This window comes from Balaenoptera physalus, assembly GCF_965194825.1.
Source record: "Balaenoptera physalus genome assembly, chromosome: 2".
In the NCBI taxonomy this organism is placed as follows: domain Eukaryota; kingdom Metazoa; phylum Chordata; class Mammalia; order Artiodactyla; family Balaenopteridae; genus Balaenoptera; species Balaenoptera physalus.
The window spans coordinates 166460713-166483131 of NC_138883.1; the positions used below are offsets into that span (position 1 = coordinate 166460713).

Here is a 22419-nt window from a genome sequence, read left to right on the forward strand (position 1 = left end):
ATTTATATCTATTAGAAAAACAGGTATCTAACTTCTTGGCATACATTTGGTCACAGTATTCCTTTACAGTCCTTTTTATTTCTGTAAGGTTGGTAGTGATGTCTCTTTTTTCATTTCTGACTGTATTGAGTCCTTTTTCTTTTTTTGTCAAACTAGTTAAATGTTTGTCAATTTTATTGATATTTTCAAAGAGTCAGCTTTTGGATTCACTGACTTTTCTCTATTTCTTTTCTAGTCTTATTTCATTAATTTCTGCTCTACTTTTTATTATTTCCTTTATTCTCCTTCAAGTTTAGGTTGTCATTTTCCCGTTGTCTTAATGTGGAAGATTGAATTATTGGTTTGAGACCTTCTTTCTTAATAAAGGCATTTACAGCTATAAATTTCCCTCTACGAATTACATTAGCTGCATTTCTTAAATTTTGGTGTGTTGTGTCTTCATTTTTCATTTATCTTTAAGAATTTTGATTCCCCTTGGAATTTCTTCTTTGATTCATTTGTTGTTTAGGAGTCTGCGGTTTAATTTAGACATATTTGTTGATTTTCCCAATTTCTTCCCTGCCACTGATTTCTAATCTCATTTCTGTGGGATCAGAGAATATACTTTGTATTATTTCTATCCTTTTAAACTTATTGAGGTTGTTTGATGGCCTAGCATATGGTCTATCTTGGAATATATTTCATGTTTACTTGAAGAATGTATATTCTGTTGTTGTTGGATGAGGTGTTATAGAGATGTCTGTTAGGTCTAGCTGGTTTATTATCATTCAATTTTTCCTTGTTAATCTTCTGTCTAGTTGTTTTATCCATTATTGAAAGTGGAGGCATTGAAGTTTCCAACTCTTATTGTTGAATCATCTATTTCTCTTTTCATCCATCTCAGTTTTTACTAAATGTATTTTGGTGCTCTGTTATTAGATGCACATGCTTTTAACTGTTATATTTTCCTGGACTGGCCTTTTAATAATTATAAAATGTTCCTCTTTATCTGTAGTAATTTTTTTGTTTTAAAGTCTACTTAATCTAATATTAGTATAGCCACTCCAGCTTTCTTACGATTGCTATTTGCATGATATCTTTTTAATATCCTTTTACTTTCATTTTATTTCTATCTGTGAATCTAAAGTGTGTCTCCCGTAGACCACATAGAGATGAATCATGATTTTTTTTATCGTGTTGGATAATCTCTCTTTTGATTGAATTGTTTAATCCATTCACATTTAGTGTTGTTGTTGATATAGTTGAATTTGATTTCTTTTAACTTTTAATGTCTTTTTTGTTCCTCTATTCCTCTATTATTGTTTTCTTTTGCATAAGTGAACATTTTCTAATGTAGCATTTTAATTAATGATTTTTTTTTTTTACTATACTTTGAGTTTTGTTTTTTTTAAGAGGTTGCTCTAGGGTTTACCATATACATCTTAAGACAGTCAGCTTCAGATTTATACTACCTTAATTCCAGTGATATACAGAAATATTACTTCAATATAGCTCTATCCCTCGGCCCCCCTCCCCCATTTTTTGGCCATGCTGCGTGTCTTGTGGGATCTTAGGTCCCTGACCAGGGATTGAACCCAGGCCCTCGGAAGTGAAAGCACGGAGTCCTAACCACTGGACTGCCAGGGAATTCCCTAGCTCTAATCCCTTTACCCCCATACTGTAGTATGGCCATTATACATATTGTATCTATTCATGTTACAAACCCAGTAATATTCTTATAATTACTACTTTACCATCTGTAATGGTTTACTCAGCCCCATACAGCTTTGCTCCCACCCACCTCCTTTGTGCTGTTATTGGCAAATATATTAGATAAATACTACCTTTCTATATGTTACAGGTCTGACAGTAACATATATCTATTATTTGATACAATTGCTTTCTAAATCAGTTAAGAAAAGAAGAAAACATTTATTAATACTGTCTTTCATAATTACCTTATTACCTTTACTGGTGTTCTTTTTCATGTGGATTCAAATTACAATCTGGGGTCACTTGCTTTCAGGTTGAAGAACTTCAGTTTTTGTTATCTTGAAAATTTTTTATTTTGCATTCATTTTGATAAATAGCTTTGCTGGATGTAGGATTTCTGGTTGGCAAGTTTTTCTTTGAGTACTCTGAATATGTTATTCCACTGTCCTGGCCTACGTGGTTTATGCTGAGAAGTAAGCTGTTAATCTTGTTGGTGTGTGTGTGGGGGGGTTCCCTTGTTAGTCACAAGTCATTTCTCTCTTGCTGCCTTCAAGGTTTTCTCATTTTTGACTTTCAGCATTTTTATTATGATGCATCCTTTGTGGATATCTTTGAGCTTATCCGACTCAGAATTCAGCAAGTTTCCTGATGTATATAGATTAGCTTTTTTCAATATATTTGGGAAATTTTCACCCACCATTCTTTGGACTTTTTTTCCCCTCCTTTCTCTCTCTCCTCTCCTTACTCCCATTATGCATATGTTGGTGTGCTTAATGGTGTCTCATTTTTCTCTGAGGCTCTGTTCACTTTGCTTCTTTTGTTTTTCTCTCTGTTCTTCAGCTTGAATACTCTCTGTGGAGCATCTCTAGTGAATTTATTTATTTATCTTTGGCTGTGTTGGGTCTTTGTTGCTGTGTGCAAGCTTTCTCTGGTTGTGGTGAGCAGGGGCTACTCTTCGTTGCGGTGTGCAGGCTTCTCATTGTGGTGGCTTCTCTCGTTGCAGAGCACGGGCTCTAGGCATGCGGGCTTCAGTAGTTGTGGCACTCAGGCTGTAGACCGCAGGCTCAGTAGTTGTGGCACTCAGGCTGTAGACCGCAGGCTCAGTAGTTGTGGCACACGGGCTTAGTTGCTCTGCGTCATGTGGGATCTTCCCGGACCAGGGCTCAAACCCGTGTCCCCTGCAATGGCAGGCAGATTCTTAACCACTGTGCCACCAGGGAAGTCCTCTAGTGAATTTTTAAAATTTCAATTATTGTACTTTTTAACTCCAGAATTTCCACTTGGTTCTTTTATTTCTTTTAAAATAATTTCTATCTCTTTATTGATATTATTTGTCTGATGCAACACTGTCATTATATCTTCTCTTGTTTCTTTCATCATTGTTTCCTTCAGTTCTGTGAACATATTCACAAGGGTTACTTTGAAGTCTTTTTCTGTGAAATCTGACATTTGGTCACTCTTATAGGGCAGCTTCTGTTGCCTTCTGTTTTTCTAACGTACGGGTCATATTTTCCTGTTTCTTTTCATGGCTCATTATTTATGTTCCAAACTGAACATTTAGATAATATATTGCAGCAATTCTGGTTAGTGATTTTTCTCTCGCCACACCCTTCCCCAAGTTAAGGTCTGTCGTTGTTATTTGCATGTTTATTTAATGGATGGCTGGATTTATCGAGGCCTACGCCCCTCTGCCCCCTACAGCATTAAGCCTCTGATGTCGCTCCTCAGGTACTGCAGGTATGGGTATCCCCAGTCATCTTGGGATGCTAGTGGTATTTGTAGGACTCTCTTCCTCTCTTTACCTGACCACACCCATTAATAAACTACATTAACTGCTGGCTTATGCTTTATTGTTTACAAAATGCCCCAGGGCATAAATTGCTCTACGATCAAATCAAATCAAATCAAATTGTGGCTCCTTTGAAGGAAGGGTTTCTGAAGGCAGTGTTTGATATTTATTCTGACTCCTGGAGGACTCCTCCTAGAGAAGGAGTTATTATCCATGAGTTGGTTTGAGAATACGTGGTTAGTTATTCCTTGTACTGACAGAGAATTCTGAATACACTACATGTCTTCCTTGGCTCATGATGGAGTTACAGCCCAATAAACTTTCAACAAGTTTCAATAAGTTGAAAATGCTTACAATACACCTAACCTACTGAACATCATAGCTTTTAGCCTAGCCTACCTTAAACATGCTCAGAACACTTACATTAGCCTAAAACTGGACAAAGTCATGTAACACAAAGCCTATTTTATAATAAAGTATTGAATATCTCATGTAACTTATTGAATACTGTACTGAAAGTGGAAAAAAGAATGGTTGTAAGTATATCAGTTGTTCACCCTCATAATCACTTGGCTGACCGGGAGCTGCAGCTGCTGCCACTGCCCAGCATTCTATTTCTTTCCTATAGATCTAGATAACTTCAATTACATGGGTGTCAGTTTGCTTTTTTTTTTTTAAAGGTATAATTGACAAATAAGATTGTAAGATATTTAAAGCGAACTACATGATGATTTGATATATGTATACATTTAAAAGGATTCCCCCTATTAAGTTAATTAACGTATCGATCACCTCATATATTCACTTTTGTTGTTGAGAACATTTCAGTTCTATTCTTTTAGCAAATTTCAATTCTATAATACAGTGTTATCAACTGTAGTCACTATATTATACATTAGATCCTCAAACCTTATTCAACTTACAACTGAAAGTTTGTACCTTTTTACCAACCTCTCCCTATTTCCCCCATCTCCTAGTCCTGGCAACTGCTTTTCTACAGTTTTTCTATGAAGCTTGACTTTTTTTTGGCTGAATAATACTCCATTTTGTGTGTGTGTGTGTGTGTGTGTGTGTGTGTGTATAAACACATTTTCTGTATACATTCATCAGTTGATGGACACTTAAGTTGTTTCCATACACTGGCTGGCTGTTGTGAATATTGTTGCTATGAAATTGGGAGTGCAGATATCTCTTTGAGATAATGATTTTGTTGCCTTTGGATATATACCCAGAAGTGGGATTACCGGATCATATAGTAGTACTATTTTTAATTTCTTGAGGAACCTTCATACTGTTTTCCATAGTGGCTGTACAAGTTTACATTCCCACCAAAAGTCTACAAGGGTTTTCTTTTCTCCACATCCTCACCAGCATGTTATCTCTTGTCTTTTTCATAATAGATATCCTAACAGGTTTGAGGTGATATCTCATTGTGGTTTTGATTTGCATTTCCTTGATGATTAGTGATGTTGCGCATCTTTTTATATACTTGGCCATTTATAGGTCTTCTTTGGAAAAAACGTCTATTTAGCTCTTTTGCCCATTTTAAAATTGAAATTTTTTTTTTTTTGGTATTGTGTTGTGTGAGATCCTTGTATATTTTGGATATTAAGCCCTTATTGGATATGTGGTTTGCAAGTGTTTTCTCCCATTCCATAGGTTTTCATTTTGTTGATGGTTCCCTCGCTGTGCAGAAGCTTTTTAGTTTGATGTAGTACCACTTGTTTTATTTTTGCTTTTGTTACCTTTGCTTTTGGTGTCAAATCCAAAATAATCAACACCAAGACTAATGTCAAGGGGCTTACTCCCTATATTTTCTGCTAGTTTTATGGTTTCAGGTCTCATGTTCAAGTCTTTAATCCATTTTGAGTTAGTTTTTGTGTACAGTATAAGATAGAAGCCTGGTTTTATTCTTTTACATGTGGCTGTCCAGTTTTCCCAACACCATTTATTGAAGAGACTATCCTTTTCTCATTGTATATTCTTGGCCTTGTCAAAAATTAGTTGCCTGTACTAGAAAAATAAACCAGTGGATTTATTTCTGGCCTCTCTATTCTGTTTTTCATGCCAGTACCATACTGTTTTGATTACTATCACTTTAAAAGTTGAAATCAGAAATGTGATCCCTCCAGGTTGTTCTTCCTTCTCAAGATTGCTTTGGCTATTTGGGATCTTTTGTGGTTCCATACAAATTTTTGGACTGTTTATTTCAGTGAAAAATGCCATTTGAATTTTGAGAGGGTTTACACTGGATCTGTAGATTGCTTTGGGTGGTATGGACATTTTAACAATATTAAATTCTTCCAGTCATGAACACAAAATACCTTTCCATTTATTTGTGTCTCATTCAGTTTCTTTCGTCAGTCTCTTAAGAGTTTTCAGTGTATAGATCATTCATCCTCTTGGTTAAATTTAAAACTAGCACTTTATTCTTTTTGATGCTATTGTAAATAGAATTAATTTCTCTTTTTGATAGTTTGTTGTTGGTGTACAGAGTTACAGATGATTTCTGTATACTGATTTTGTAGCTTATGATTTTACTGAAATAGTTTATTAATTCTAACAGTTTTGGTGGAGTCTTTAGGGTTCTCTATATGTAGTATCATGTCATCTGCAAATAGAGATGACATTGGAGGTGACACAGTCATCACCAAATTTACTTCTCTCTGATAGATATAGATGACTTGGATAATAACATGAGTGCCAATTTAGTCATGAATGTTTAGTATTACTTCTCTCACCTATTCTATAATGAATTTTTCAGTTACTCATTCTGCTTTTATATCATGTGCAATTGTAGACGGTATGGTCTCTGTCTGACTTAATGGAGATTTATGACTTTTTGCTAGCCTCCTTTTGGGAGAAGACCTATAGGTCCATACAGGCAAGACTTCTCTTCTTCCTCAGTATGTGAACAAATAATACTGTGGGCTACTGGCTTAGGTGGGCTTTTGGATAACACTACCCACATGTGTATTAACAGTTACATGGATTGTAGAATTGTAGGGAAATTTGTTTCATCATGTTCTGATTCCAAGCAGAAAATACTTTATAATCCTTCTTCTTAATGTAGTTATGCCTAAAGCTATCTTTAAAATTCTTATGAAACGGGGGCTCTATGATCAAATCTGGGATATATAGGTTAGGGTGGAGTGAATGAAGAAAACCTAAAATAGGTTTCTTTCCTTCCATTGAGAACACTGATGAAAGTAACAGAAAATTAATTAACAAAATGAAAACTATATTCCATAGGGTACAGTTAGGATCAGTGGATAGTTACATAGTGGCACATTTCTACTCAACATACAGAAGAGTTTTCCATTTTTCTGAGCTATATAAAGTGTATACTCATATTCCTGGCATCCTCAGATAACTCAGAAAATAAATGTTGGCTATTAGTGATAACCTCAAGTCATATTTTTCAAATTCTGGCTGACTTAATGATATTTTAAGTATTCTAATAATAAAAATTATGTAACTGTGAAGTTCATTACAGTTGGACCTCAAGTAACATAGGTTTGAACTGAGCAGATCCACTTACGTGTTTTTTTTTTTCAATAAATATGTACTAAACTACTACACGATCCACCGTTGGTTGGATCTGAGGAGGCAGAACTATGATACACAGGGCTGACTGTAAAGTTATATGTGGATTTTCAACTGTGCAGGGGACTGGTGCCCCTAATTGTCATGTTGTTCAGGGATCAACTGTATTTTCATTCAGCTGTATTAAATTTTGGCCAACTTTCTGCTGAATCTAGCACTCGTTATAACCAGGAGCTACTGTAGTTTTCAAATAAAAATGGCACTCTGTTACCTGAACATTAAATAAACCACCTGAAAAATGTTTCCAGCTGGTAGAGAGCAGTGCTGTTCATTCTTATTATTTCTCCAATGTCTTTAAATTTTTCTCTGGATCCTCTGTCTGGATAGAAAATACAAGAAATAATAATAGTGTACATCTTAATCATTGAAAAAGAGGGCCTTCCATTAACTTCCTGATCACCTCTATAAGTAATGTAGATGGCCATTACTGGGAGAAAATACTTATGCCAACAGACAGTAGTGTAGTTTTACAGATATTTTTAGTCTATCAGCAAGATATTGCAACAAGCCAACATACATTCACCCACTTTCCTCTTTTTTAAATGGGTTACCCAAATTTTTAGCACAAGGAAGCAATTCTACATTGCATTAACACATTAGCATCTGCTCAAGGGTCACCATCTATTGACTTGCTGCATCTCTAAGCTATACATAAGACAGAGTTAAGCAAATAATTCAGGGTAATAAAATAAATCTCACCATAAAGTACAATGCTATCCCCACACCATAGATTATACTGTGAGAAACCAGTTCCTTCATGAATAAAACATCCATGGTATTCAAAGTGAATATCATTGTAACTAGTAAATTAGATCTAGACTTTAAAGGGGATACTATCCTCTTGGTAAGATACAGGGTTCTGATGAGTGAGTACAAATTACAAACTCAATATATTAGTAATATAGGACACTAAATAAGATCCAGGAGAAAACATATAAAAATGGTAAATGGGAGATATATATAGAAAAATTTTCATGCAATCTGCAAGTATGCTTTGCTTGATTGAGTCACTGAGGAAGATGAACAAGTGTTCAGTTAGAGCTTAATGAGATGCTGAATATTTCTGTGGTTCAAATATTCAAAGGAAAGCAACTGTTTTTGGAGCTCTCTGGAGTTACAGCCCCATGGACTGGCCAGTGTCTTGGGGCATGAAATACCTTGCTCTCAAATTTATCCTCCTTTGGCCCAGAACCTCAGAAAACCAAGATATTTCACTTTGAAGATGATATTTGATCTAGGCATGGCTGACAAAGAATAGTGCTGTCCTACACACAGGGTTAGGGTGTAAAAATCAAGTCTTTGCTGAACTAAGAGGACAGTGTGGCTTAAATAAGAGTCAAACAACCTGGGTTCTAGTGCCAGGCTGCCATTAACTAGCTCTGTGGCCTTGAACTTTTGTCTCTTTCTAGAACTCACATCTGTAATAAGTGATTATTATAGTGATTTACAATTGTGTAATGGTTCATAATAACAAAGTATTTTCATGATGCTATCACATTTCACCCGCCAGCTACCCCGTGAAATTCATATCACAGGTGAAGAAACTGAAGCTCAGAGTGATATGGGGACCTACAAAATCACACAGCCCATAAATGGTAGCATAGGACACCAAAGCCACGTTTTCTTTTAAATTCTGTTCTCTTTCCACTTTACTTCTTTATCCATAAAACAAAAGATTGCATTAATGATTTCTTTTTAAATCAAATATTCTGTGATTCACTAGATGTGACATTATTTTAGTATTATTATTTTTTTGGCTGCACCACGTGGCATGTGGAATCTTATTTCCCCAACCAGGGATTGAACCTGGGCCCTCTGCAGTGAGAGCATGGAGTTCTAACCACTGGACCACCAGGGAATTCCCTAGATGTGATATTATTAATGAACTATCTTTCAATTTAGGTGAATTAAAAGATTTATTAAGTATAATATATATTAATACTTAATATATACATTAAGTATTGACTTAGCATATCACTATACTGAGAACAGTGGTGTATGTATAAGATCTAGTCTTATCTACCTCAAGGAGCTTCCAATGTGGTTATTCCTTTGCATACTCATTCAACAGATTTCCAACTAATTAGGACTGTGCTTATAAGAAAGAAAATCATTGTTTATTGCTTTAAAAGTTTTTTACTTCTAAATCAATGTTGGCTAAAGTAAGGAAAGAGCAATCCAAAACAGGCTTGTGTATTGACAGTTTGGGAGTCTGGCCTCACCTCTCATGAAGGCCAATTCTGTACTGCTTTACCTGAGTTACTGCCAATCACCAACTAGGTGAATTTAGTAAAGATTCAAGCCCTTTGTACTTTGATTTCCCCAGTGTGTGTCACAGAGATCTGTTGGTGATACCTGTCACCCTACTGATGTATAAACAGGCTGGGTGGATATCTTGTTCCTCTCTCTCCACTATTCTGTTTGCCCCTCCCTTAAGCTGTGTCCTCTGTGGAAGAAGACAACTGAACCAGATAAAAGGAGGACATTCTCTGGAAAGGGTCTGCAAGTAGTTGTTATTACTTTGCTAGAACATTCAAATTAGCCCTCAAGGCCCTATGATGGGGGAATATAGACAGACAAAAATATTAATAGATGGCTCTAGAATTCCACTAGTAAAGCTGTTTTCGGTGAGGGGATGGTCTGGCAAGTGTTTCAGTAGAGGCTGAATGTTCCTACTGCCCTCCCGGCCTAGGTGTCAGCTGTCAAGTACCTTACTGTTTTGATTACCATAGCTTTATAACATATTTTGAAAACAGGACATGTGATGCCTCCAAGCTTTGTTCTCTCTCAAGATTGTTCTGGCTATTTGGGGTCCGTTGTGGTTCCATACAAATTTTAGGATTTTTTTTCTATTTCTGTAAACCAATAAAGCTTTTATAATAAAAAAAAAAATTAAAAAGAATGAGGTAGGCTTATATATACTGACATGGAAAGATATAAAATATTTTTTCTTTACATTTTTAAAAGTAGTTTTAAAAACCAACGTAATACATGCACACAGCTTAAAAAAAAAAAATCAGTTTACAACAAGGGCTTCTGATGAAAAGCCATGTACCCTATACCCAGAAGCATGCATTTCTGTTCACAGTCTTTTTTTGAAATTTTAAAATATTTTTTCTGAGCATTGTTTTTTTAAACCATTTAAAAAAAATTGAAGTATAATAAATTTACAATGTTGTGTTGGTTTCGGGTGTACAGCAAAGTGACCTGGTTACACACACACACATTTTTTTCAGATTCTTTTCCATTATAGGTTATTACAGGATATTGAATATAGTTCTCTGTGCTATACAGTAGGTCCTTGTTGTTTATTTTATATATAGTAGTGTGTATATGTTAATCCCAAGCTCCTAATTTATCTCCCCCCTACCATTTCCTTTGGTAACCATGAGTTTGTTATCTATGTCTGTGAGTCTATTTCTGTTTTGTAAATAACTTCATTTATACAATTTTTTAAGATTCCACATATAGGTGACATACGATATATTTGTCTTTCTCTGACTTACTTCACTAGTATGATAATCTTTAGGTTCATCCATGTTGCTCCAAATGGCATTATTTCATTCTTTTTCATGGCTGGTAATATTCCATTGTGTTCATATACCACATCTTTATCTATTCATCTGTCAGTGGACACTTAGGTTGCTTCCATGTCTTGGCTATTGTGAACAGTGCTGCTATGAACACTGGGGTGCATGTATCTTTTCGAATTAGAGTTTTTGTCTGTTCTGGATATATGCCCAGGAGTGGGATTGCTGGATCGTATGGTAGCTCTATTTTTAGTTTTTTAAGGAAACTCCATACTGTTCTCCATAGTGGCTGCACCAATTTACATTCCCACCAGCAGTGTAGGAGGGTTCCCTTTTCTCCACACTCTCTCCAGCATTTATTATTTGTAGAGTTTTTAATGATGGCCATTCTGACCAGTGTGAGGTGATACCTCACTGTAGTTTTGATTTGCATTTCTCTAATAATTAGTGATACTGAGGTCTTTTCATGTGCCTGTTGGCCATCTGTATGTTCACGGTTCTTCTGATGCTTACAAGTACACATAATTAACTAACAGGCTTTTGGTATATTATATCCTGAATTCAGCCTCTTTTTCCCACCTCTACCAATAAGCCCTGGTCCAAACCACCGCTGTCTTTTGCAGGGACAACTGAAATAGCCTCTTACTTGGCCTGCTTCCTGCTCCCACACTTGCCCTGCCACAGCATCTTCTCCACAGAGAAGTCAGAATGACCTTTTTAGATCTTGCACTCCTTTGCTCAAAATCTTCTGGTGCTTTCCTGTCTCACTCAGAGTAAAATCCAAAATCTTTACCTTAACCAAGGAGGTCCTAGGTGGTCTGGTCCTCCACTATCTCTTGGCCTCATCTTCTCTAATCCCCCCTGCTCACTCCTGGTCAGTCATATTGACCTCTTTGCTGGACTCTGTGCACCCCAAGCAGGCTCTTGCCTCAAAGCCTTTGCAACTGCTGTTTCCTCCACCTGGAACGCTTTCTCAGACAACCTCGCTCCCTCAGTTGCTTTGTGTCTCTGCTCAAACGTTACCTCTTAGAGAGGACTTTCCTCAGAATCCCACTTGAAATTGCACTCCCTAGGTTAGGTCTCTAACCTCTTACTCTGCTTTATTTTTCTTCATGGAGCTTGTCACTGTTTACAATTTTTATTTTACTCCATATGTTCGTGTTCTTTCCATTGTGCTTCACTGCCATTCTTTAGGGCAATTGTCTTTGCCTGCATGGTCGCAGCTGAGCTGCAGGCAAACTGGTATTCCAGTTCAGTGGAAGGGAAAAGTGAGCAAGAGCTCCTAGGGACACACATTACTTCAATTATGTTCCTTTGAGAAGAAATTAGTAACCTAGCCATAGCAGAGCTTGGAGGGCTTGGAAGTGCAGTGTTTGTGGGCAAATATGTGCCTGCCTTCTCTATTACTAGAAGAGGGGATAACATATTTTGATGGACAACTTGCCATAGTCTTCCACAATTTGTTGATTTTAAAAATTGAAAAACCATCTGAAAGTATATAAAATGTTTAAAATATGAAAAGCCATTACGTAAGATCTTACATAACTGAGATGGTAAACATTACTCACTGTAGAGATAAGTACCGCACTGTGGTGTCACTTAAAGGAGAATGTTCTCAGTATCAAATTCCCTTGCTGTTTCTATCGTTCCACTTTTTACTGCACAGGCAGATTGTGGTTTCTGTAAGTTGAAGGTCTGTGGCAACTCTGTTGAGAAAGTCTGTGGGCACCATTCTCCCAGTAGCATCTGCTCGTTTTGTGTCTCTGCGTCACATTTTGGTAATTCTCACAAAATTTCAAACTTTTTCATTATTATTATATTTGTCATAGCGATCTGTGATCTTTGATGTTACTACTGCAAAAAGATTATGACTCACTGAAGGCTCAGATGATGGTTAGCATTTTTTTTAAGCAATAAACTATCTTTAATTAAGGTATGTATATTTTTTGGACATAATGCTATTGCACACTTAACAGACTACAATATAGTGTAAACATAACTTTTATATGCATTGGGAAACCAAAAAATTCATGTGGGTCACTTTATTGTGATATTTGCTTTATTTCGGTGGTCTGGAACTGAACCTGAGGTATGGCTGAACTTAAATTTGGACTATGCCTTTTTTGTATGGTTTTCCGTTGGTGGAGTTTCTAGTTGCCTTTTGTTCACGTGGTTGCTCTCTCACAGTCTTTTGTTCTCCTGCTCCAGCGTGGACTTTCTGCGCTCTTCGCCTGCTGTATCGCTGTGGGGTCTCAGGATTTCCACTCACTGGGCTCAGTCCACTATTCCGAGGACTCTGTGTCTTCCTCTTTGGTGCCTTATCCCTCATTTGCTGGAGTGCACTCTCGGGAAACCGTCTTAAGAATGAGTCCTCGCCCCACGTATTTACCATCATAGCTGGTTGGTCTGTTCTGGATTCAGAACCATTCCCCCTTGAACTGTGAGGCCAGTGTTCTCTTGTCTCCCGGAATCTAGTGCTGCTAAGCAATCTGCTGTCACTCTGACCTGCCTTACTTTGGAGGTTTCTTCTCCCTAGGAGCTTTAAAGATCTTCTATGTAGTCTCAGTGTTCATGCGTTGTTGGCCTCAGGTGTTTCTGCATCCTGGAACACTTCATTGTATCATTCATTCAAAAATGCTCTCGTGTCTGTTTTCTTTGTCTAACTGGAACTCCTTTTAATCAGATTTTGACCTTTTGGACTGATTCCCTGTATTTCTTGTCTTTTTGTTCTGCTCTCTAGGAGATTTTCCAGATGATAATTTTCAACCATTCTACTTCATTTATTTGGATACTTAGCTTTGTTCTGATTTTTTTCCATAGCACACTTTTTTCTTTGTTTTATGAATTCAGTATTTTCTTGATTCTCTAGATCAGGGGTCCCCAACCCCTGATTAGGAACCGGGCTGCACAGCAGGAGGTGAGCAGCGGGCGAGTGAGTGAAGCATCTCACTTCATCTGCCGCCCCCATCGCTCACATTACCGCCTGAACCATCCCCCCCCGCCCCACGTGTGGAAAAACTGTCTTCCACGAAACGGGTCCCTGGTGCCGAAAAGGTTGGGGACCGCTGCTCTAGATGTTAGAAGGCAGGTATAATGAACTAATTCTAGAAGGCTGGTATAACCCTACCTAAAGATATCCAATTAACAAAACACCAAGAATTCTAGAATATTTTTACTTTAAGATATATAAATGCAAGAATCCTAAATAAACAAATCAAATCCAGCTATTTATTGAAAGAATAATATTATATGACCAAGTAAACTTTATCTTAGAAATACAAAGGGGGACCTTGGTAATATATTCATCCTTATTAGGTCATATGATCATGTCAAGGGATGTTGAAGAAACCACTGTTAAAATTTCACATCTATTCCTGAACACAACTGTAATAAATTAGAACTGGAAAAATTAAAGTGAAGAAAATTTCCCTAGCATAATAATGGATTTCTCATATCAATGACTAATATTAAAATTAATGACCAAACATTAGGTTTTCTTATTAAAATGTTGAGCAAAAAGTCTACATGAATCACTATTACTGTAATATAACATTTCTCTGGAATTGTTAGCTAATACACTCAAATAAGATAACAAAAGATATAAAGAAAATGGCAAAGTATTATTTGCAGAAGGTAGGACTGTCGGACTTCCCTGGTGGCGCAGTGGTTAAGAATATGCTTGCCATTGCAGGGGACACAGGTTCGATCCCTGGTCCGGGAAGATCCCACATGCCACGGAGCAGCTAAGCCCATGCGCTGCAACTACTGAGCCCGTGCTCTAGAGCCTGTGAGTCACAACCACTGAAGCCTGTGCACCTAGAGCCCACGCTCTGCAACAAGAGAAGCCACCTCACGGAGAAGCCTGCGCACTGCAACAAAGACCCAACACAGCCAAAAGAACGACAACAAAAAACGGTAGGCCTGTCTATCCTCAAATTAACACAAACTCTATTCGAAATAAGACCAGTAAGTAAGGAGGCAAGTTATAAAAATCAGTGCCATACCACTTTTCACTTACTTGATGAGCAATGATGAAAAACAAACGTTCTGTGTTTATGAGACTATGAGGAAGTGTCCTCTCATTACCACCAGGGGCACTGTATAATATTATAACCTCTCTGGAGGCCAATTTTAGAGTCACCAAAGGTTCTAAAAACATCCATAGTCTTGAATCAAGCATCTCTACTCCTAGGCATACAAGCTAAGGAAACAGATATAAATGGAAAGATGAATGAAGAAAAAAAGGGAAGCAATTTAAGTGACAACCACTCGGGTGCTCCTTAATTATATCCAGACAACATGGAGTATTGTATAGGTGTTTAGAAAAATGATGTGGGTCTTTGCTGTCGCAGAAAGAAGCTCATAGCAAAGTGAAAAGGGCAGGATACAGATTAATACTGTTACAATTATGTAGTCATATGCCTACATAAGAAGACTAAAGTCTGGAAAGACATACAACAAAGTGTGTGCGCGTGAGAGAGAGATTTGATAACACATTAAATTATTATCATCTATTAATATCAGATTGAAAACTGATTATTAGATTTTAGTGACTCATCTAGCAAGAAGAATGGTATAAAGGACCCCTTCCTTTTTAAAATTTACATATCTTTGAAGGTCGTGGGGTTGAGTAGGTGAGGGAGCGAGAGGAGCAGCGATCAGGCTGGTCAAGAGAACTGCTATGGCAGGAAGCCTGACGCACCTTTACAGCCTGTGTAGGGCTAGTCTGACTCTAAAAGTCATAGCGATAAAATTCATTTGCCAAAATATATACGAGCTAAATTGCTAAATTCTACTCTGGATAAACACAAGGAATGTTATTAGCTTTGTTAAAAAATTAATGCAAAGTCTATTTTAACTGAGATATACCTAAACTGTAACACCTACTTTATTATAGATGAAGTATTTTAAATGTTAATATATGCCTTTCAGCATTATATATACTATATATTTAGTTCACTGACAAAAGTTTATTTTCTATTGAATAATCTGCTTACATTTTTTGAAACAACTGCCATAATAACATATAAATATTCCCCCAACAGGTATCTCCTCTATCTCCTCTCTAGTTGTGGCTATATAAAATAAAACTGGGAATTTTATTATTCTCCCTCCTTTTCACCTGCATATGAAATGCTTATCTAACTACACATCTCACAGTGGCACTAAGCTAATTACAAAAGTCTGTTTAAATCTATCCACCTATCTTTTGTTTTGCTACCTACCTGGGCCTTTTCCAAGCAGGCAGAACATCTCCAATCAGTCTGTTATCACAACTAGGATGCAGGGGATTAGTGACTATGGAGAGAGGCAGAATCAGTTTACATCCTTACAGGCAAGAGAATATTACTGCACAAGCAAGAAATGTGAGGCTCCCTGACCTTAATTTAGAAAACCTGCAGTTAATAATCACACTAAAGTTGGTTTTACATGCCAGTTTTTGTTTCCTGTTTTTACAATTTGAGTGTCCTCTGTGGTTACCAAAATTATTTGCTAAAAGGCATATATAAACATTTAAAATATTTCATCTATAATAAAGTAAGTCTTACAGTTTAGGTATATCTGAGTTAAAATATACTTTGCATTGATTTTTTTTTTTACAAAGCTAATAACATTCCTTGTATTTATCCAGAGTAGTATTTAGCAATGTAACTAGTGAATTACGACAATTAATACACTGAAAACTCCTTTCTTAATTGAGGAACAAAATGGGTTTTTCACTGTAATCTGTCAACCCAAATAAAGAACATATAGATTCCACCACAGCACACTCTTACCCCTCCCAAAAAGGTCAACTGTTTCTCGAAGTAAAGAGAACTCAGCCTGAAGCTACACATTTAGCAAGGAAAACGGGTCAAAGAACAGATGTGCAGAGCTGGGGAGAATTGGTACAGGTGATCCGGTCAGTATGCAGAGGTTCCAATAACAGCAAACTCAACTTGGTTTCTTTTTTCATAGTCGAACACTTAATGAAAACAAATCTAATTAACACCATAGCCAAAAAAGAAGTATAAGTGATCTTCTAAAGTGTGGTTAGCTTTCACTTAACATTCTACTAAAGGAACTGTATTAGCCAAACCCATCTCAGCTGCTTCAATGTAACTCACTGTGTGTTCGGTAAAATGAGTTTTGTCTTCAGACACTTGTTCTCTTTTAGAGAGAGAGTGCTTTACAGTTTGTGTTTGTGTGTGTGTTACTGAAATGAAATGTACAGTTTAGCTATGGAGATGATGCTCACAGGATGAAAATACAGTGTGAGTCTATATATGTGTATATACTGATACAGAAGAAAAGTTACAGGGGCACTTTTGGTGCCCAAAATTTTAGGTTTACTAAGTATTTCCATGGTACTTTTGGTATTATGAAAATAGAACTAATACTTGGAGGGGGAAAAAAAATCGCAACAAGTCATGTTTGCTACTTCCATGATAAAAGGAAAAAATATCTATTACATGGAATCAGTCTCCCTTGGGTAAGTCTAGAAGAAGAAGAAGAAGAAAAAGCTAAAGTGTGAAAAGATGCCTTTACCTACACCAAGGCTGCACTAAGACTGCTCTTGTAAGTTATGTCGATTTTCTAGATCTATGATACTAAACAGCCATCCCAAGGCTCTGTTGGTTACATCATGTATATTAGCATTTAAACTTTCATCTCTCGGGCTTCCCTGGTGGCGCAGTGGTTGAGAATCTGCCTGCCAATGCAGGGGACACGGGTTCCAGCCCTGGTCTGGGAAGATCCCACATGCCGTGGAGCAACTAAGCCCATGCGCCACAACTACTGAAGCCTGCGCACCTAGAGCCCTGTGCTCTAGAGCTCTTGTGCTCTGCAACAAGAGAAGCCACCGCAATGAGAAGCCTGCACACCGCAACAAAGAGTAGCCCCTGCTCGCTACAAACTAGAGAAAGCCTGAAACGAAGACTCAATGCAGCCATAAATAAATAAATAAATAAAATTTATAAAGAAAAAAGTTAAAGGCAGTGCTATCTTCAACGGAGACACTAAATTAGTGAACTATTCTCTCTCTCTCATCAGCCAACTGAACTAAAAGTTTTGAGGCCCTTTTAAACCAATGCCTGTTTTATAACTTTCTAAAAAGTATTTCAGTAATTTTTGTTAATCATTATATTAACAGTAATTATATACTTAGAGGATCATAGTACTTAAAACATCAGTAACCATGGAACATCTTTAACCTGGTCAGATATTTACTGATAAGGCATTATTAACTTATCTTTTACAAACAACCTTACAACAAGATAAATGCACATCCCAGCAACATTCTTAGCAGAGGAAAAGGTATCCAAGGTATCCTTATGGTTTTCCTCCAGTAACCTAAGATAACTGGTCTCATCATGAAATAGCCAAAAAAAGTTATAAGATACAAGGGCTAACTTTCCACATGATCAGACTAACTTTTAAGTCAAAATAATGTAAAACATCTTACAAAAATTTTTATGTCTTTAAAATGTGATTTTAAAAAGTCCTACCATATGGTAGTAAAAACATTCATATATAATTTAAAATTCTCAAAGCAGCTTCTATCTGAAACGGAAAAAAAAAAAAAAAACCCAAGAAAAAAAATTGACAGTAATACGTATTGTTTCTAAATTAAAAGGTTATTTTTTTTGGTAGTTGTGCTTACTAATTATTTTGCAGGGTTTTTAAATTGTTCATTATCAAAAAAGACCCAAAGTATACTAATACAATTGAGAACATAAGAAATCTGAATCTTTGCTTTCAGTATCCTTAGATATTTTAGAGCTATAGGATTTAAAGTAAATTCAGTAAAGAATATTTACTATCATTTATGAAAATAAGGATCATATTGATGAAAATAAAGACCTCCATTTCAATTAAACATTTACTGAATATTTACTACATATCAGGTGCTCTAGTAGGTGCTTTTATAAGATTCTCTGCCCTATATTTCTAAAGTGTTAAATCGAAAACTTTCCCAGTAAACACTGTCTTTTAAATGATAGGTATGACTAGTCACATAATTATATATAATTTAAATATATATTGTTCATAGTATATATATAAATCTATAGTTATACACTTTTAATGTATATTATATATAATTATAAAGCTATATGCATAGAAAAATTTTTTGGTTAAACAACTTGTCAAAATGAATGGTAGGAATATTGCTCATTTAATTAATGCAAACCACCTGTCAACTACCTATAGCAATCTGTACTTCAGTGTTAAAAAGATCCAGCTGAAATGTAACTTCTCTAATTCTAATCAGAGAACTATTTTTTTCCCACAGCTAAAGGGGTCACTTGAAACACAAAAACTAGCATTGTTTTCCTGTGATTAGGTTACAGTAGCTTAAGTCTCTAAACACCAGAATGCCTCACACAGCTGTTAATTGTAGACCAGGGGACTGGCTGACATCTGCTTCTTGCTTCTTTCGTTAACGGTTCACTTCCAGGTCCTTAAAAAGATTGTAGGCTTTCTCCAAAGATAATGTTGGATGCATCTATGTCTGCCTTCTACATAGTTGGCTTATTCTGGTTTGTCACTCTCCATACAATGCAAATCTGAGTGAACTCACATCTGTCACCGATCGACCCAATTCGTGGGCAATCTTTTCCCATCGACCTGGGGTTCCTCCTGGGAACTTAACCATACTTCTTGTCAGCTGGCTGAGGTCCTCTTCTGTCCATTCAGGTGCCTGCAAAACATTAAAGAAAAAAAAAATAATTCAGAGAATGTTCGCTAAAACATTTAATAAACCTGTGAAACCAAGTATTGGCATTATGCTTTCTGCAAAAATAACAATGTTAAAAATGTATCTACTAGTTTAGGTGAAGGTCTGAGTTGCATATTTAACATTAGAATGCAAAGCTCCCGCAGCCTTTTAAATGCTCCAACGTACACCAAATAATAAAGAAGAAATACTGTGAACCCAGGCTCTTAAAGACATTAAAAAAAGAAAGACAGTTGTTTTGAAGTGCATTGTGTCACTAATGCTCACAAATGCCTCATGTGAGCTTACCACAGGTCTTGAAGTTTTTAAGAAAAATGATTAAAAAAGCAAAAAACTTTATAAGTGTAAATGAAAATGTGAACAAGTAAATGGACTGATTCAGAATCAGAACCGAGACAAAGATATATTTTTTGTTCATTCTACGTAACGATATTTAATTCTAAAAATCATGTATCTTCAAGAAGTTAATTTATCAAGTGCTAGCATTTTGTAAAACTTGAGAACAGAAATTAGAAACTCCTGCAGCCAAGACTTAAACCACCGACCGGGTCCATGCAAAGCAACACTTCCTTTTTGAGAAGGTAAATAGCTTCTAAAAGTTGATCAAATTATTAAATTGAATAATAAAATACCTTAAAGATTATAAAAATTTTTTTTTTGCAAAAGCCAAAATTCTCAGAGCAAGCATATTCTCTGCATTTTATTCAGCATTACCACTTGGTGAAACCCAAAGTTGAGCAAAGCAAAAGAAACCATCATCAAATAACAGATAACCACGTTACAATTATTTTACGTTACAGCACTAAACTATTTCCTACCAGAGGCAGTAGCCACAATGGTATAACACAGGACTCTAGGAGTCAGCAGAGAGATGGAGGAAGCCACCTTATTTTCCTTTAATTAAAAAGAAAGAAAAAAGAAAGAAGGAAGGAAACCTCTGAGACAAATACCTTTTCTAATCACCGTTTCCGATAATGAACAGGCACACATCAGGCCGTATGCATTACAGGACCATCAGCACAGACAACAGTCAGAGGTGAGTGACCCCAGGGACTATCTCCACAGCTACAGCAAAGCTTCTCCCTGACACTAATCCTCCCTGTCATTCTCCCACTGTGCTCTAACCACGCTGACATCCGCCTGCCTCACCGCAAGCTTAACGGGGCCCTTCCTGACTTTTTACTGTCTCCCCCAATCAATGGTTCAAGCGTGCTCTTTTCACCATGTCCAAATGGCAGCTTCACTCATAATCAGAGTGCACTGCCCCTGTTAAAGGGCTTTCCGAAAGGCTCTCCCATTTGCATTCATTTGCAAAGCAAACTACTTTTATTCACTTTGTTCTGCTATCAAGAATGTTCCCTGAAGCAGATAAATTGGCATAAATACAACCTGCCACTTAAGAGTCAGTAAATAATAGCCAATAGTAGGGAGGATTTTATCAATCATTCTATTTTGTATCCACTAAAAGCTGAAAGCCTCAAACATATTCATCAGTACAACCCTTACGAAACATGCATAAATTCCCTGCTATAAAAAGGTGGCCTGCACTGAGTACGGTTGGAATTTCCCTGATTATTTACTGGATATCAGAAATCTAATTCTCCATATCAGATAATTTAAAAATTTACACTGAAGGTTTTTTACTTTCTTTTTGCTTGTTTGTTTTTACTTAGGGGAAAAAGCATTATTGAGATATTATTTAGACGGACATAATTGGATTTTCTAGGAAATCACTTTTGCTAAAAAGCTGCAACTTGAATAACTATACCAATTGGCTTCAAAATGCAAAAGTTACGAAGCATTTAAATATAAGCTTATAGTACAAAGTCATACATAAACAGCATTAAGTTGACGCTGCACAGAGATAGAGTATTCCAACCATATAGTATATCAATGCAACTTCACACTAAATCAGATCTTATTTCTGCATTAATTATAACAAACACATCTTTGTAGCAAACAAAATTGTCTAAAATGTCAATAATATAAGCCATTTTTTCACAGAGTAAACTAATTCTTTAAAATAATCTATTTTTAATAGATTGGCCTTCCAAATATGCTGCGTATATCAACAATGGGCATTAAGAATCAATCTAATTTTAATTCCTTGTTAATGAGTCTAAAAGGATAGTGCCACTTTTTTCTGGAAAGGAAAAGATTTAAATCAAATATTTGGATGAATATCCTGAAAAATCATCTACTTCCTTGAAAATCTTTCCTTTTAGTTTCACTGTTATTTCACAGCCATGATTTTATTATTAATATTAAAAAACTAGATCAATAATGACTGGGACCATAATCTGAAATCTTTGAAAGAATCCTTTTAGCAGTTCATTATTCTCTCTCTTCCAGCTGTACGGCACTTTGGTGAATGTGTAATTCCTCAGCAATAGTTGGTTGTGTCTTTAGAAGCAACAGAGCCTACTGTGACCCAGCTACTGCAGCAGCCATGAGGGTGGCCTTGGTGTGAATGTATTCTCCTTGCTCTATTCTGGAGCCAACTGTAGCTCTGAAAGTCAAATGAATGCATATGCATACCGCTTTGCCACTTAAGACCACGTGTGTCCAATATCACTGACACACTGGGCCAGAAATTCATCTCTACAGTAAAGTAATGGAAGACACCCCATGGGGTGGGGACAGCTGTTGTGACTACACAAGCATTCCAATTTTGCATCAGAAAAGCCCCGCTCTGGGAATAAATCTCCATACTGAATAAAAAATAAAAAGTTTTCAAATTATTTAATACATTGATGTAATGACCCCAAAATATATCTGCTAAAGTAAGAGCTGATATAACATTTAAATTGTATTCTCTCTACCCCTTTGGGATAGACTTTTGTCATAAAACGAGCTAATGTTCAAAGATTCAGTGCCTTTGAAAATCCTTAATATTCTTGGGGGATAGGAGTTGGAGGCTGTAGGGGAAAGCACACTGTACCTTTAAAGTAACCTATACATACCTTTCCCCTCACAGAGTTAGTTAGACCGTAAAATGTTAATTACAAACTCAGGCAATTTATTTGGTACTGAAAACTTATGACCCAATTAAAAGAAAAATTTTAAATGTACTTATTTATTGCATT

At 36.4% G+C, this 22419-nt stretch overlaps 1 protein-coding gene and 1 long non-coding RNA gene across 9 annotated transcripts in view; one reads left to right on the forward strand and one right to left on the reverse strand.

Moving 5' to 3' along the window:
* The window catches only part of DNAJC1 (DnaJ heat shock protein family (Hsp40) member C1), a 194577-nt gene that overhangs the window by 12237 nt on the left and 159921 nt on the right, over positions 1 to 22419 (reverse strand). Inside the window, exon 9 of the mRNA XM_082449735.1 lies at positions 19178 to 19297. Within this exon, the coding sequence (XP_082305861.1) occupies positions 19178 to 19297 (120 nt within the window). The remainder of the gene's footprint in view (positions 1 to 19177; positions 19298 to 22419) is intronic.
* Positions 7413 to 22419, forward strand: part of LOC309655029 — a 62585-nt gene continuing 47578 nt past the window's right edge. For 7 of the 8 annotated variants that reach the window (XR_014260554.1, XR_014260555.1, XR_014260556.1 and 4 more), the window contains exons 1-2: positions 7413 to 14532; positions 20316 to 20369. This is a non-coding gene — a long non-coding RNA (uncharacterized lncRNA). The remainder of the gene's footprint in view (positions 14533 to 20315; positions 20370 to 22419) is intronic. The other variant, XR_014260561.1, reaches the window with a different exon arrangement.